The sequence below is a fragment of the Patiria miniata genome, unplaced genomic scaffold (genome assembly GCF_015706575.1).
Source record: "Patiria miniata isolate m_02_andy unplaced genomic scaffold, ASM1570657v1 HiC_scaffold_18, whole genome shotgun sequence".
Lineage (NCBI taxonomy): Eukaryota > Metazoa > Echinodermata > Asteroidea > Valvatida > Asterinidae > Patiria > Patiria miniata.
In genome coordinates this window covers 7455094-7471684 of record NW_024037056.1, presented here as the reverse complement: position 1 = coordinate 7471684, position 16591 = coordinate 7455094, and the positions used below count along the sequence as shown (strand labels likewise).

At 40.5% G+C, this 16591-nt stretch overlaps 1 protein-coding gene across 1 annotated transcript; it reads left to right on the top strand.

Annotated features, from left to right (window-relative positions):
• The first annotated feature begins 682 nt into the window (after positions 1-682).
• On the top strand, positions 683-14726 carry LOC119724459 (juvenile hormone acid O-methyltransferase-like). The gene is made up of 4 exons (XM_038195519.1): positions 683-1007; positions 8742-9052; positions 12342-12477; positions 14031-14726. The coding sequence occupies exons 1-4, from the start codon at positions 833-835 to the stop codon at positions 14195-14197; spliced, it is 789 nt and encodes a 262-aa protein (XP_038051447.1). The 5' UTR covers positions 683-832; the 3' UTR covers positions 14198-14726.
• Positions 14727-16591: the final 1865 nt, after the last annotated feature.

Genomic DNA, 16591 nt, shown 5'->3' with positions numbered 1-16591 from the left:
TTTTGAAAAGCGCCCCCATCGACAGATGGTACCAGCGTGATTTCTCCTGCATTCTAACTAAGGCAATTTGAACATAAATGTTTTCCCCATTCTACACAACATTTGTCTCAGGCTGGAGGGGGGGGGGGGGGCAAATCCGCCACTGCGTAGAGTGTTCCCCTCCCCCAACCTCGTCCCGAGTGCTCACTTTATTTCCAACCTCGTTTCCAATAGCCCTGGATACGACACTTTCTTTCTGTATTCTGATTCTATACCGCAATTGGCCAGAAATGGATTTATATCGTGTACGTGGTTTGTTATTCACAACGTGCAGTACGTGTTTTCGCGATCATTCGTCCACGCCTTCTCAAAACCATTCATTTCCTTCCTAATTTGTTAATATTAATATGACATATGATACTGCAAGTTGTTTTGTTAAGATCGTAACAGTTTAATTAAAATAAAAGCGTGTTTTCGTAACTCACGCCATATGCTCGCGCTGCGACGAATTGATTCTGTTTTTACCCCGACACTGCATAAAAAATCAAACGCAATGTAACGCACCAGCACGCACCAGACTATTCCTCATTTGCCCACGTGTTCAAAAATCTTGCACATGCAAACGTCAATACCAGGGTGAGAGAGCCAATGTATGATGATAGCGTAATGTTCATGTCACAGTTCAAGGTCGTATGCCGTCAATGCTGAACATGAATCATGCAAAACGCGTTTGATACCCGACAGTTCAGTGTGTGAATGAAGTCATTCGGGGTTGTTCAGACACAGTCATAGTTCCTAAAGATTATCATTACTTTCATAGTCTGTTTCGACCAGTGACAAATTAGCATCTCTCATGAATTTCTCAGCGAGTAACGACTACTGCGGGGATGGCAGATTCTTACAACATTCCGTCATCATGCAACACATTGACAAACTGGAGTTGAGACCAACAGACACGGTACTGGACGTTGGATGCGGTACTGGGGAAGAAACCAAGTCAATGGCAGGGAAAGTCAAGAGTGTAACAGGTAAGATTCAGTTCCATTCCTCGGCTTCTGCATCGTCCTTACGGAAATGTCCTGTGGTATTTCTGTGGTACTTCTGCGGTACATATGTTTACCACAGAAATTACCACAGGAAAAGTATATATGAAGAGAGTACCACACAAATGTATGTGGTAATGCCAACGCGGTCCTGTGGTATTCATGTGGTACATGTAGGTACCACACGAAGTACCACAGAACAGTAGGATTTGAGGAGAGTACCGCACACATGTGTGTGGTATTTGCCACCAATCATCGATATCCTGTGGTACTTCTGTTGTACTGTACTAAATACCACACAAACTACCACAGGTCAGTGGAATTGGAGGAGAGTACCACATAAATGTGTGTGGTTCCTTCGATATCATGTGGTACTTCTGTTGTACCATATATGCTAAATACCACACACACACAAATGATATATTTAGGCCGAATGTATATTTAGGCCGTATTAAAAAAAAATGTTTCTCGTCCGTGTTTTTGAAAAAAAGGAGGAAGCTGAGAGGGGCTTCTTTTTTTTTCAAGATGGCCGCCATTTTAAAATTTCCTGCAACCGTTGGTGTTTCCACTGTTCAAAGACACTTTTAAAATGAAAGACAAGTTAGACAAGAGAACTGAACACATTTACAGTCATTTAGAGTTGTATTAGTCTACAATGAACAGTTTGCATATGCAGTTTAACCGTGTACCTTTCGGTGTTTGTTTTACTGCATTTTTCAAAATTAAAAACATGATAAAAAATCCAGGGGGCCTCCAAAAAGGAAGCTGGCAGGGACGAGAAACATTTTTTGTTTTTGTTTTTTTACTTCGCCTTATATGTGCAACTTTAAAAAATATGATAGTTCTGCTACCACATAATTTACCAAAGGAAAAAAAGATTACCATCCAATATACAATGTACATAAATTATAACTAATAAACCCGAATAAGAACACACCGAAATAAAAAAATACATGTACAAATATTGCCCCAATATGTACTAAAAGTTTACTGTACAGTACATGTACATAAAGCCCATGCATACTTACATGTACAATGTACATGTGTATTGCAAGGTACACTGTATCCTGTTCTCCACAACCACATCGTGAGCTTGAGTGCCCTGTTCAGTGTGTGACCCATGCGTGACCCATGCGTGATTCCATATACACAGTGTATTAACCATGCAGGGGTCATGTTCTGCACACGAACGGTCACCCACACAGTTACTCTACTGACCACAAATTCATATCCTTGTGGAGACTCACACACAATATGGAACAAAACATTGTAAAGGTCTCCACAGGGCAATTTCTATAGATGAATAGGTTTCCACAAGGTTTTCACGAAATAGAAATATGGGTTTTACTCAAAAACTAGGAATTTCCAAGGTGGGTTGATCCGTCGCTAATGGAAGAGTTTTAGAAAAGGGATATTATTTCCAAATTTTAGCCAAGGAAACTAATTCTGGTTAAAATAAGAGCAAAACCAGTACAGTTTGAATCACAGCACTACAAGCAGCAGTACAGTTGTGCGTGGGGCAGGACATGGCAGAATTCAAAACAGTGAATATTTGTATGAAATAAGTGCCTCACTTCTGCCTATAAGCAAAGATCAATTGCCAGTATTATATAGTGTGTTAATGTGAGCTTGAACATACTATAGTATTAGTAGGTGGCATGTTAAGTTTTCTGGATGATGAAAACTGGACCGAGTGGATCGAGTCATGCTGAATGGATCTTGCAGTAGTCTGTTCATTGAGCTATTTGTATAGCTCCATGGTCTGTCTAATGTACGGGTAAGTGGATCAGTGAGGAATTCCCATTACAACTTCATAGAATCAATTAGTGGGGTTGCAAAACTCTACAATTTGTCATTGGCATTATATAATATTCAGTCCAGTTTGCATCCTCGCATATTCAACATGGAAGCTTTTTTGAAAAATCCCATGCTCTTTCTAAACCGTGTCACATATGACTTGATGACAATGCTGCATTTGTTCGGTGCCATCTTTATTATCAGATCTGCCTCATCAAAAGTATAAACTGTTAGTGTTCTTTGTGTCAAATTGGAAAACTTTGTCTTCAAGTGATTTGACTGGGAATTTAAAAGGGGTAAGAAGATATATTGTTCCTGAAATGACACCAAACATTTAGATTTAAACATAGTAAAAGTTAAATGCAAACTCATTACTTTATATATCAAGTATGGAACTTGGACGAACTTCGGTAACACCATCTGCTCATGACTATGGTAAATTACTCTCCTGGTTTAACTTCTGCATTCGTAAATTACACACAAGTTAATAATCAATTCACAGGATGTTACCGCAAATATTCCATACTTAACCCTAAAGGGGCCGGGTTATTTTGACCATCTCTCAGCCGGGGGGGGGGGGATTCCGCCCCCCCCTAAGATCTCGGCCATCGAGTAACAAAAAAAATTGAAACTCAGCACATGCATAGAGCAACTCTTCCTAAACATGCCCAAGAAATTTCATGACTATAGGTCAAAGGGTTTTGGAATTATGGCTAATTAATTATTCATATGTATGAATGGCAATTCTGCTCGGTGTACACGACGTATATGCGAAAATTCAGTTTTCACGGCGCGTAGCGCCGGAAAATTTTTCACTACGTGCCAACCCGTGGTCCGATTTTTATGTTTTTGGTATCAAAAGATGCGCAAAGCTCGAGGCTAAAAAGTCATAACAGCTCGGGTCGCGAAAAATTTTTTTTTAGAAGCTATCGCGGAAAAGTTGAGGGGCGCCCCCCCCCGCCCCTTTAGGGTTAAGTGATCGGTTGTTGCATGCACTCTTTGGTATTATTACAAACGTTGATTGTTAAATTTGTTTTTAATAAAAAAAACGTATATTAGGCCAAACAAAAATAGTCGGTCTCTGGTCAGCACGCGCGTCGAATTTAATCATGCGCGTCAATCTTTTTTTTTCCCAAAATTTTCGGCGGTAGCTCCAACAGGAGCCTCTATTGCCGCACCTCCTCAAATTTGTGTACCAAGGAGCACCAAGGAACGGGAAATTGCACCAAGGCAAATGATCGAGGGCACTAAGGCAAATTATGGAGGACACCAATGTACATGAGGACACCAAAAAATGCAAAAATAGTACCCCACCTTGTCTGAACAGTCCAAGCTTGAAAAAAAAAAAAAGTCGCGTCGCCGCATCAATTCCGGAACTTTGGTCTGACCAGAGACCAAGTATTTTTTTTTTTTTGGCCTTACAGAAATGAACAAAAATGTTTTCGAGTTTGACTGCAACTAAAATACAATTTAAAAGGGGAACTGCATCTGCTCATTTTTTTTTCTTTGTTGAACACCATATGGATTCATACAAACTAACAAGTTTGTTTCTTTTCCAGCTTTCCTAACTTATTTTCCACCAATGATGTTGGTACATGTGAAGAAGAAACCATGGATATTCTACCTCAAGGATCCCGTCCAATTGGAAACAATGGAATCCCATCCAGCAATTACCAAGGGAACATTAATACCGCAGGAACATTATCAAATATACATTAATACCACAGCTGCAGGAACAGGTACCGCAGGAACTAACAAAGGAACTTTGCCCCCCCCCCCCGGCGACATTTCCACAAAACATTATACCATGGTCAATTTACCACAGGAACAATAACAACGTACACAACGTACCACAATAACATTTACCATAGGAATAATAACAACGTACCACAGGAACATTTACCACAGGAATAAAAACAACGTACCACAGGAACATTTACCACAGGAATAAAAACAACGTACCACATGAACATTTACCACAGGAACAATACCAAATGAACCGCAGGAACATTTAGTTACCACAGGAACATTTACCACAGGAATAATAACAAATGTACCACAGGAACATTACCACACACTCTCAAATGTGTATCCTTGTGGAGACTTTTGTATTTTCTCGTGTAGTACAGTTTTCAATTTTGAAATTGAAGTTTCAAAATGCTGTTATTTTAACCAGAATTAATTTCCTTTGCTGAAATTCGGACTTAATATCCCTTTTCTTAAACTCTTCCATTTGCGACAAATCAACCCACCTTGGAAATTCCTTGTTTTTGAGTAAAATCCATATATCGTTTTCGTGAAAACCTTGTGGAGACCTATTCATCTATAGCAATTGCCTTGTGGAGACCTTTACAATGTTTTGTTCCCTATTGTGTTCGTGTCTCCACAAGGATACACATTTGAGCACACCCACAAGGACGGCCAAGGCGGAAACAGTATGCTCCTTCGTCTTTGCCATCGGGGCATAAAATATCCATTAAGTAATAACATTGGTGTTACGTTGTTCTTTTCTCATGAATAAACGTAACTTTCCCCTAAAACTACTGAATATTCGTGATCAATTGACGATCACTGCTGAAGAAAAAAATGTGGAAACCGCGACGTTAACAAATAAAAGACCCTTTCAACAATATTATAGCCAGCAAGTGTACTAAGCATTTGTAATACTGTGTGGTGTACAACAACAAAATGCACATGTACATGAACTATACATGTGCCCGTATTCATGTACATTATACTGTGCAAGAACAGCCACACCGAAAACATACAGTGTATGTACAGGACATCTATCTTCCTTTTTGCCCCAACCTATGGGATGGGGGAGGGGGGACACTGCGTATGCCATACATACGGGAAGGGTTGTCTAAAAAGTCGGCATTTCTTGCCTATCATAGGAGGCTTTATGGGCTATACTGCTCACATATAGTTTCTCGAGAAAACAAACACACAAAATTCCACCTACGATAGCCGGAAAAATAGGTGCGTCAACACCTCCTCCCTGGAGCAGCTGGCGCCCTTACGAAAATGTCCTGTGGTATTACCACGAAAAAATACCACAGGACATTACCACAGGAAAGTTCTTGTGTTTTTTGGGGGGACATTACCACAGCACTGTTCATGTGGTAACATTTCTGTGGTTCAATGCCTGTGGTAACAGTCCTGTGGTACAATTCCTGTGGTAACATTCTTGTGGCAACATTCCTGTGGTACCATTCATGGGGTAACCATTCCTGTGGTACCATTCCTGTGGTACCATTCCTGTGGTAACATATTCCTGTGGTAACATATTCCTGTGGTAACATATTCCTGCGGTAACATTCCGGTGGAACTAGTGTGCGGTACGTTCCTGTGCGTGTGTGCGTGTGCATTTGGTTCCACTGCGATGTCTGGATTGTATGTTCATGTATGTCTTGAACCTTGATACAATGAAGGTAGCTTGCTAGAGTTTGGACCCCAAAGGGTTTTATTAGTGGTTGGGCCTTGAGCCCAACACCTATTGGTTTTGTAAGAATTTACTGTTTTTGTTCTTCTCAGCATATTCATAGCAAATCCTTCTCCAGAACTGTTTGGAAAAATGGAAACATATATGAACTTCATTTGTCAATACATGAATGCCCAATTCACAGCAGATGTGGTTTTTTTGCAATTACGTAATCATGACGCCATCATGGGTCACGTGACGTCACTCGAAAGTTTAATACATTTAATCTTTGAAATTCCATATAAAATCAAACGTGAGAGACCGGAACCTGAAATTTGCGGGAATCGACATGGTAATACATGATCTTCGTTTTATGTTGTGCGCGTAAAATCACGTGACTTGTGCCTAATCATTTAAAGGTGGAAAAAGATATGAACTTGCTTTTAACGATTTAAGTGTCTGCCTGGATTGACTTTTCAAAAAAAGTAATGGGTGACGCCATAAAATGTTAGAGCGCCCCCTAGCGGCATGTTTAAAAAACGTCGAAAACGCATTATCACTTGATGTATGTGGCGAAATTTGCGGTAATCGCCTCAAACCTAACATACATGATGAACTTAATGCAGAAAATTCCTGTGCGCGAAAAAATTGGATGACGTCATCAGACCGGAAGTTATAATGAAAAGACCTTTAAACCTTAAACAATTGCTAAAAAATCAACCGTGAGAGATATAATCAAGATGTGGCTACGTATAGCAGAGTAAATATAGCTCTGGAGGTTTCTGGCGATGACGTCACAATGACGTCATTAAGTGTCATATTGCAATAAAATAAATATTTCCATATTTAATCTTTGAAAATCAATATAAAATCAACTGCTACAGGTTTGTTTTTGTTTTTTATGGCAATCGATAATATATTGCAGGGTCTTCATTTTTGGTTTTAAGTGCCAAATCACGTGACCCTTACTTCCGGTCAAAACCGGAAGTGCCTTATTAATTGAAATTTGCAGAAGATGCGAACTTGCTTTCAACGATTTGAGTGTCTGCCTAGGCAGTACTGTTAAAAAAAAATTACAGGTGACGTCATCAAATGTTAGAGCGCCCTCTGGCGGCATGTTGAAAAGTCAAACATGGATTTAAACATGCATATTTTGAGTTGATGTGTGTGGCAAAGTTTGCGGTAATCCATGGCCCAACACCGTGTGGTTGTTCCTACAACCTCTAATTTGATTTGTTTTTTTTATGTTTTTAATGTTTTTTTTTACTTAACCAGTATATGTAGCTTGCTAGTATAACATATAAGTTTGGACCCCATAAGACAAAGGCCAAGGTCATTAGGATTAAAACAATAGACTTTTATTTTATTTTATTTTTACATTTTTCAGTGGGGGGCGCAGGGGGGGGGGGGCTTGAACATTTCATGGGGGGCGTCATGCAGGGGCGTTAATCGCTTCTCAAAAGTGGGGGGGGGCGGACATACCTTTATCAGAACTGATGCGAGCGCGAAGCGCGAAGCCCTAACTGCGTGGGGTTAAGGGACCTGCAAAGAAGGGCCCCGCAAAAAAAAGGGCCCCGCAAAAAAAAAAAAAAAATGATTCTCGATGTTCTGTGGTGTGATCTGAAGCAATTTCGTACCACTTTCCTCCATGCTTCAACTAATATTTTCTTAGCAAAAGATAATTATTTGAACATCGTTTTCGAGGTTGGAGTCATTGAATCACCTATCGGTATTCTGAGCTATAGGCGTGGGGTTCGGGGCCCGCTTAAGGGCCCCGAAAAAAATTGGATTCTCGATGCTCTGTGGTGTGATCTGAGGCAATTTCTTACCACTTTAACTAATAATTATCTTAGCACAAAAGATAATAATTTAAACATAATTTTCGAGGTTTTCTCAGCTAAAGGCATAAGAAAAAAAATGGAACATTGTTTTCGAGGTTGGAGTCATTGAATCAGCTACCAGAATTCTGAGCTTTAGGCGTGGGGTTCGGGGCCGGCTTAAGGGCCCCGAAAAAATTTGGATTCTAAATGCTCTGTGGTGCTATCTGAGACAATTTCTGACCACTTTAACCAATATTTTCTAAGCAAAAAATACATTGTAGTGAATAATAGGGCCCTGTAAATGAGACACGAGTTCAACAATCTGGGGGGGGGGGACTTTGATATTGTGTCCCCCACCCTTCAAAAAGTGGGGGGGGGGGGGACATGTCCCCTGTTACCCCCCCCCCCAGGATTGACGCCCATGGCGTCATGTAGATCAATGATATTTTTTTTAGAAACTCTAAATCTCAATGGGGGGGGGGGGCGACTGGGGGGGTGACAAGGTTTCATGCCCCCCCCCCCGGTGGCTACGCCACTGGTCCTGTGTCACTATTCTATCCTCCAGCTTAACCACGCTCAAAAAAACGATCATCCCACAGCTGTTTGAAATTACGCAAAAAAACCCGCTAATATACCATCATATCCATCAGAGTGCCTTATCTCTGTTCCCCTTCCCTTTAGGCGTTGACGCTTCAGAGGAAATGGTAGCGGTGGCCGTTAAGACAAACTCGGCACCAAACGTAGCATACAGTCAATGGGACGCCCGAGCCGTGGGAGACAACCCAGACTGGCGAGAGGGATTCGACAAAGCTGTCTGTTTCTTCGTTCTTCACTGGTTTCCCGAGCAGACCCAAGCGCTCCGTAGCATCTCGGCGTGTCTGAAGCCGGGCGGGCAAGCACTTTTTATCATCGACAACCACGATGACCTCCTCATTTTCACCCAAATGACTTCGTTCTTGAAAAGTCACGAGAAGTGGGGTGCTTTTGTGCAGGTACACGTATAATTAAACAGTTATCCTTCCGAATTCATTTGGATCAAGCTTTTTGGGGATCAGTTTTGTTGTTTGGTTTGCGTATAGATCGAGATGCATTCATAATCCGGGTCAAATCTTAGACCGATAAAAAAATGTTAACTATACAGCGTTGCTGATTTCGTCTTAACGTGGGGGACCAACCGCATAGAAACAAGTACCAAGTGGTAGAACGCCACGGCGGTCGGATCATGAAGACGGCTTACGGCACCGTCCGCGCACTCGGGCTGGCCGTACCGGTACCTGGAGAGTACAGAAAACGAAAACAAGTCGAATGTGATCTAATATGCAAAAATATGCAAATGAAATGCAGTCGCATCAGTGTTTTCACAACCGGTCTTCGAATGCAAAGCTGTAATACTCAAATTGCACATAGCCGAGTAAAGCGTCCATTAACCAACCAACCAAGGGCGGATCCAGAACACAATTTTGGAGGGGGCCAAACAAAATGTTGGTCCCCCAAAAAGTGGGTCCAGAAATGACGGCGTGGGGTTCGGGGTCAGCTTAAGGGCCCCGAATTTTTTGGGGGATTCTAGATAGTCTGTGGTGCAATATGAGGCAATATCTGACCACTTTAACCATTTTTTAAGGAAAAGATGGTGGTGTACTCATTGCCTACCTTTATTGTGACGTCACTTAAAAAAAAAAAACAAGAACAGGGGTTTGTTTGGGGGCGAGGGGCATGACCCTCCCCCCCCCGTATCCGCCCTTGCAACAAACCAACCCACCACCCACCCACCCACCCACCAATAAGCAGCTCAAGCCCACGGCAAAAAATTGAAAATCGGATGTTAGTGTTCGCTTGTACCCCCGCCCTGCAAACATCAGACGTTGGGATACTCTGATGAATTCACGCTCTGAATTTGCGTGACCTGTGTGCTGCGCGTCATCACGGTCATGACTCTGCAAGGTTTTAAACGGTCGTTAAGACCGAGTCACTACTCTTTTATTCCAGTTTAGAGATTTTTTTTTTTTAAACGTATTAGCGTAAGAAATTCTGTAAAACTTATCTGTGTAGTAAATTTACAATTCCCGTCAGGCTCCGTTTCGAATCACAAACGGTCGGGTTGCATTATACGACGCTCATAATTTTGTTAACATGGTCCGCTATGAAACAGTAAATCATATCCGGTATGGAATGCGCGGATTTCTATGATAAGTTTTCCGATAGCATTTGCGCACATTGTCTAACTGCGGACTTGAACATCTGCAGCCAGATGCTTTATACATAGGTCACAGGTCACTTCATTCACAAGATTCTGTTAAGCTCATCGATCAGCGTAACACAGCGTCATGTTTGCAGGGCGGGGGGTACTTACGAAATGTAAGTGGTGGCCCAACGTGACTCATGGGGGCGCAATTACCCAATATGTAAGTTAACAGTCAATTAACAAGCTGACAGGTATATAGTTCGGTTAGTTTAGAATAACACAGGAGCTGACTTAGAAGAAATTGCAATAAAATGTATTTAATGCTGTATCACGCTAAGGAATTTTATCATGGAGAGGAGAAGTGTTTTTGTTCACTTTTTCTCTACTACTTTTTCATCATACCTAAACAGTCGTATGGAGAGCGTCATGTTTTCTTTTGCGTCCGTTACTGGTCAGAATATCCTTTCACATCACGTATGAGACTTTGCGAGAAACGACTGATCACAGCATACGACTTTTCTATGTCAACCAATTATTGAAATATATGGTAATTTGCTCTTCCGCACAATACTATAGGATATTTTCTTGAAAAAAAATCAGGAAATTTGAGATTGTTTTACTGCCTGAATTATTTAGTGGTTAAAATATATCACTTTGTGCTCAATAAACCATTTGTTTTATGGAAAAACTTAACATAAACAGGTATACTTGATACAAGGGCGAGAAACCATTTGAAGTTAAATTTCAAGTGTGTACCGCACTAGACCGGACTCTAAAATATTAGTGGAAATATCCAAATCCGAGATTCGTGTAATCCTTTTGTGATGCGTTTAGGTCATCGGCATAACTTATAAATAAGATATAAATTGTCAAAAAAAATGAACGTATACTCAAAAAACTTTACGAAGACAAATTAACGGGATTAAAATTTTAGCTGAATTCTGAGCTTTAGAGAAAAGAAATTAGGCAGCGTGACAAGTGTATTATTTCTATAAGTAATAAACGTGCCCCAGATCAAAGTCTTAGGCCGAGGGCAGGGGTGGACCATGCCAATCATCTTTTTGAATAGTAATAACAAACCGAGGTCTGTTTCATTCCGAAAGAATCATTTCGTCGGGACTCAAGCAGTATTAAAGGTCTTGAGACCGGTTGTTACTTTTGTCAAGATTGGGTGCAGACAACATATCACAGCCCATATTTCTTAAGTGTAACTACTTTTTGCTCAAGTAAGGTGTCAGGTATCAATTTGTCAACACTGCCACTGGTCAAAATTTTGTCTGTAATCTTCGTGAATAGAAAGGTTACAACTTACAACTATAATTATATGTCTTGTTTTTTATTTAGATTATTGTTATTTATTATGAGCGGTCTCGGTCTCGGTCTCGGACCATTTCGGTCTCGGTCTCGGTCCGCCTTGGAGGGGCTGGTCTCGGTCTCGGTCTTGGTCTCGGTCTGGGACTATCCGGTCTCGACTACAACACTGGAGTCAAATATGCTTTTCTGGAGTAGTGCATTTCACTCTTGACCAGCGGCGGCGGAACACTTTTCAAACTGCAAAAACCTTTAACACTGATAGTGTCTATATCAGACCATGGGTATAAAACGTTTACACCCCTGGTCCTATATAGATACCACCATTGTTGAATTTACCCCACAGTTTTTGCAGTGTAGTGCCCTGTATAAAATGAAGACTTGAAACATGTGGTCTACTGCACTCGCATGAGGTCATGCATCCTATCCTATCATATACAGACATGTAAGTCGAAGTAAGTCACCAGACGAATGGTTTGAGGACAAAATGTCCCACATTTTAATCTTTAAAAAATGATTTAAAAAACCCTTCCATTCCATAGAATGAGATTTTCACATGGTGTTTGTGTATTTATTTAAAGTCGTTTGTGGCTTGAATGGTTTCTATTGCAATTTGTTCTAGGTCTTAACTTACATTGACCGGACTAGTGTTAAAAAATGCGTGGAAAGACCTTATTTAAAGCCTCAATCAATGATGTTAACTAAAGAGGTGTAAAAATCACATGCCGGCCTTTTTGACACAGACAGAACGGTAACAGAGGTGTATTGCCTTGTCTTTTGTCTTTCAGGACTACAAGTCATCACTGTTCATGTGGAACCTATCAGTTCAAGAAACGCAGAAAGTCTTCAAAGCGTTTGGCTGGGCCGAGGCTAAGTGTGAAGTGCGGAGACACGAACTGGTCCTGTCTGAAATTCAGTTAAAATGTAAGCTTTTGCAAACAAAATGGATTGCTTTCTTACCACATGTATGATTAAAAGAGTGCAATCAACAATTTTCTTTTAATACCAGTACCAGAGAAGTGAACGAAATCGAAGAGGCTATAGCAGTATCAACGATATCAACCGAGGACGTTTTAGCCCAGACTTTAACAATCAAAAGGGCTTTATTTTTGTCTCGCCTAAACTTTGTTCAGGAAAGAGACTATGCAATCACTTTGTCTGTCTGTGTGTGTGTGTGAGTATGTGGGTGTGCGTTTGTTTATGGTGTAAATCGAGGACACACATATCATCGGTGAATCGAGGTCAGAAACCGAATCAAGGACTCCTCAGTTCGAAAACGTGTGCAAAACCAATCATCGGAGAGCTGTTGAGAAAAGGTACAAACAAAGGAAAAGGGAAGCGGAACAAAAGAAAATCCTCGATTTACACCACAAACAAACGTGCGGGTGGGTGGGTACGTGTTCATCTTTTTAAACAGTGGACGAAAAATACCAGGGAACAAAAGAGAACAATATCATTCACGATTCCCATCATACGTCCGCGATTGGGGTCGTGTACAAAACCTATGGGAGTTTTCCTAAAAAGTTAGAGTACAAACAAAAGAGGGACAATAGGACGTCCACGATCGACGGTGAACACACAAAGCCAATCCTCGGAAGCATAGCAAAAAACGACTGGGTGTGCGTGTCTGTGTGGGCATGTATGTAGTATACATGTAGTTGGTATTTTGGTTGAAGTTTCGTAAAATTGGTCTCATTTCAAAACTTCACAACCTTCATAATGATACTGATGTCAAAGATCACATACCAAGGTGAAAGGTCATATGAGGTCAAGTTGTATAATTGCCTGAATATGTAAAATTGGTCTTATTTCAAAAGTTAATTACAACCAAACTTGGGTCATAGATACAACAAATGATAATGATGTCTAAGGTCAAACACCGAGGTCAAAGGTAACTCTTTACAGATAATCGCGAAAGCAGGCAAGACACATGGTTCGAGACCCAACTCGGTTTTTTTTTCAAGATTGAGACACTGTAACGACACAGTTATGGAGTTTAAAACAAACGGAATTGAAGTATAAAACGCATGTTGTTAAAGATTGCCATCATTTTAAACTTACATCTCTTTAATTGACACTTCGTTTGTTTATTAATTTGTAGCCCATATCCCATAAGTTGTGCAGTTTCAGCGCCCTCAATCGTAAAAAAGATGCCTTTTCTCTGCAAAGTGTTTCAGAAAATTGGCGTTTAATTCAAATGTTGCTGTTTTTTTTTTCTTTTAATATAGCATAATGGTTTAATGAAGTAGTTTGAGTATGGATACAGATAAAGAAGGACTGGTTAATTCACTGCCCATAATTAAATAATAATAGTGGGACCGTAAAATATTTTACTCATTAATTCTCCACCTTGAAGACTAAGTTTGGTGTTTTTTAATCCCTTTATTGACTAGCGTGCTTATCAGATATTCAATCAGAATGTGCACACGCTTGTGCACGCGTCAATCGCCTGGATTTTTCTTCTTTCTTTTCAACAGTGTCATTGAAGACAAATCTTGGAGAAACACCGTTGATACCAGCGGCAGCGCTGGATGATTATTTGCAAGACCAGTGGCAGTGGGCTTTGGATCGCTATGGGGATAAGTCTCAGCCCAGACATGTCCTCATCGGTTATGAATCTATGGTCGTACACGCTTGGAAATAAGACTTGAAACCCTGTGGCGTTTTTCTCTTTCAAGGATTTTGTTTTTGCCTTATTTTGAATTTTTTTTTAGGTTCAGTAAAAAAAAAAATTGTGGTTGTAGTAAAAAACATGGAAATAATTACGCGTATTAAATTGGTTAATGGTTTCAAAAGTGATGTTTCATCTTCTCAACATTTTGTGTAAGTACAAAAAGATTGTATTAATAAGGGAATAAAAATGTATTTGGCCGATTTTAAACACAATGTTAGGAGTCTGGACGCTGATAAGGACCCGAGCCGGTCAACCAATACAAGAGTAAAAGGGACTGGATTTCATAGGAGTCAAATTTCATATTACACTGGCAAAGAAGACGCCAGCCGGTTGTTTTATCAACCTTTTTACGATCGGCCACGTAACGGGCTCCCAACCAATAGGAATGGGTAAACTTAGGTATTTAAGAATCGTACCTGGTCTCTTCATGCCACATTGGTGGCTGCTGACTGTTTGTTTGTTTGTTTGTTTGTTTGTTTGTTTTCATGTAAACGTTATAAACTAGGAATTTTTTTTAAAATAAATCACTTGCTTCGTAAACAGTTATGATTATCCAGTTTGATATTTCTGTAAGATAACATTTACTAATGTTGATCTGGAATCTTAAAATTTAGGCACCCAAATAGCACTGTTAGCAGGCGGAGCCGAATGAAGACCGAGTTTTGCAAAATCTCTGTAAAGGTCGCAAATTCAAAATAGTACGTGACGCAGCAAAAAGTTCGCCCAGATGATCCGTCGTTGAATTTCAAGTTTTCTTAGTGAAAGCAATGAATATTAATTATTAACTCATTTTAAAAGTTTTTAATAAGCAATTAGCAGTTAATTAAACCTACACTATACTTGGAAATACTCGGGCGCTGTCCAATTGTCTACGAAATGAATTCGGAAAAAAACTTGGGACATTTTTGGGAAAAGGAGAAATTCCTCCCGTTTTTTGTCACGTGACGTAAATTGTAATACAATATATTCCCGGAGGCTACCTCACCTAAGATTCATCAGGAATAGTCAGAACCTTTTGGTCTGTGAACCAAACTAGGCAAAGGTTCGCTCGCACTCCCGCCCTGCAAATAGGACGCTTGGATACTCTGATGAATTCGCGCTCTGATTGGTTGGATTTTGCGTGACCTGTGACCTGCGCGTCAACACGGTCATGACTCTGCAAGGTTTGAAACGGCTGTTAAGACTGATTTATTACTCTTTAATTCCAGTTTAGAGATTTGTTTCCCGTTGAAAAAAGCGTAATAATGTAGGAAATTCTGTAAAACTTATCGGAGTTGTAAATTTACAATTCCCGTCACTTGCTCAGGCTCCGTTTTGAATCATGAACGGTAGGATTGCATTGTGCGACGCTTAAAATTTTGTCCACATGGTCCGCAATGAAACTGCCTCACATCCGGTATGGAATGTGCGCATTTCTATGGGAAAGTTTTCGGAAAGCATTTGCACGCATGGGCTAACTGCGGTCTTAAACAGCTGACCCAGATGCTTTATACAAAGGTCATGGGCCACTTCCTTCACAAGATTCTGTGAAGCTCATCAGCGTATCCCAGCGTCCTGTTTGTAATCATCAACCTCAATCCCATGGTGTCGATGCATTCACCATCTTATCTGAAATACCTTTGCCCTCAGTCAGTGTCACTACATTGTATAGTTCAAATCTTTAAGGCCAAATAAAAAAAATAAAAAAAACATGTTGAGGGTCCCCGCCCGATTCCTTTTTGGAGGCCGCCTCCTTTTTTTTCTTTTTTTTTTTTAACGACAAATGATAAATCTTAAACAGTGACATCATTTTGGCCTCTTTGTCTGTGGCATCTAGCCCATATTAAGCTGGAATGTCATTTCCTGAGTCCAAGCGATGGCCATTAAAATACAAAAGGGGGGCCAACTTCCTTGTTTTATCAAAAAGGCAGGACGTTTAACATGTTTTTTTGTTTATTCGGCTAACCCCGGTGAACCTCTAAATACCGTGTCTAATTAATGGATGTCATGACCGCAGGGAATACTTTTCGGACTCTTTATCGATGAATCGACGAAGAGTTAAGTATCACTATAGCTAGGCCTATAATGCATCCGGTTTGCAACCCGCTGTCCGGCCGTACACTCGAAACCAGCCTATGCGGTGCTATTCTGCATTATGCAGCAATGCGGGTGAGGTGAGCGCAGCGGAATCCCCACACACACACACACATAATGTTTACGTTACATACCGAGTATGGACATTCTTTTGTTTTCGTGCAAGAAAATTCTTTCAACCAATTTTTTTTCTATGATTCCTTACAGTGTTTCTTTTCTATTTGCAATAGACAAACCTAACCCCCAAATGCCTTTAAACCGGTTTTCCATAGAGGGGGAAACACTGTGTGG

Excerpts from the sequence above, each read along its gene's own strand:
- LOC119724459 (XM_038195519.1), top strand. The coding sequence starts at position 833 with ATGAATTTCTCAGCGAGTAACGACTACTGCGGGGATGGCAGATTCTTA. Across the intron at positions 1,008-8,741 it reads GAAAGTCAAGAGTGTAACAG|GCGTTGACGCTTCAGAGGAA; the intron begins GTAAGATTCAGT and ends CCTTCCCTTTAG. Across the intron at positions 9,053-12,341 it reads AGTGGGGTGCTTTTGTGCAG|GACTACAAGTCATCACTGTT; the intron begins GTACACGTATAA and ends TTTGTCTTTCAG.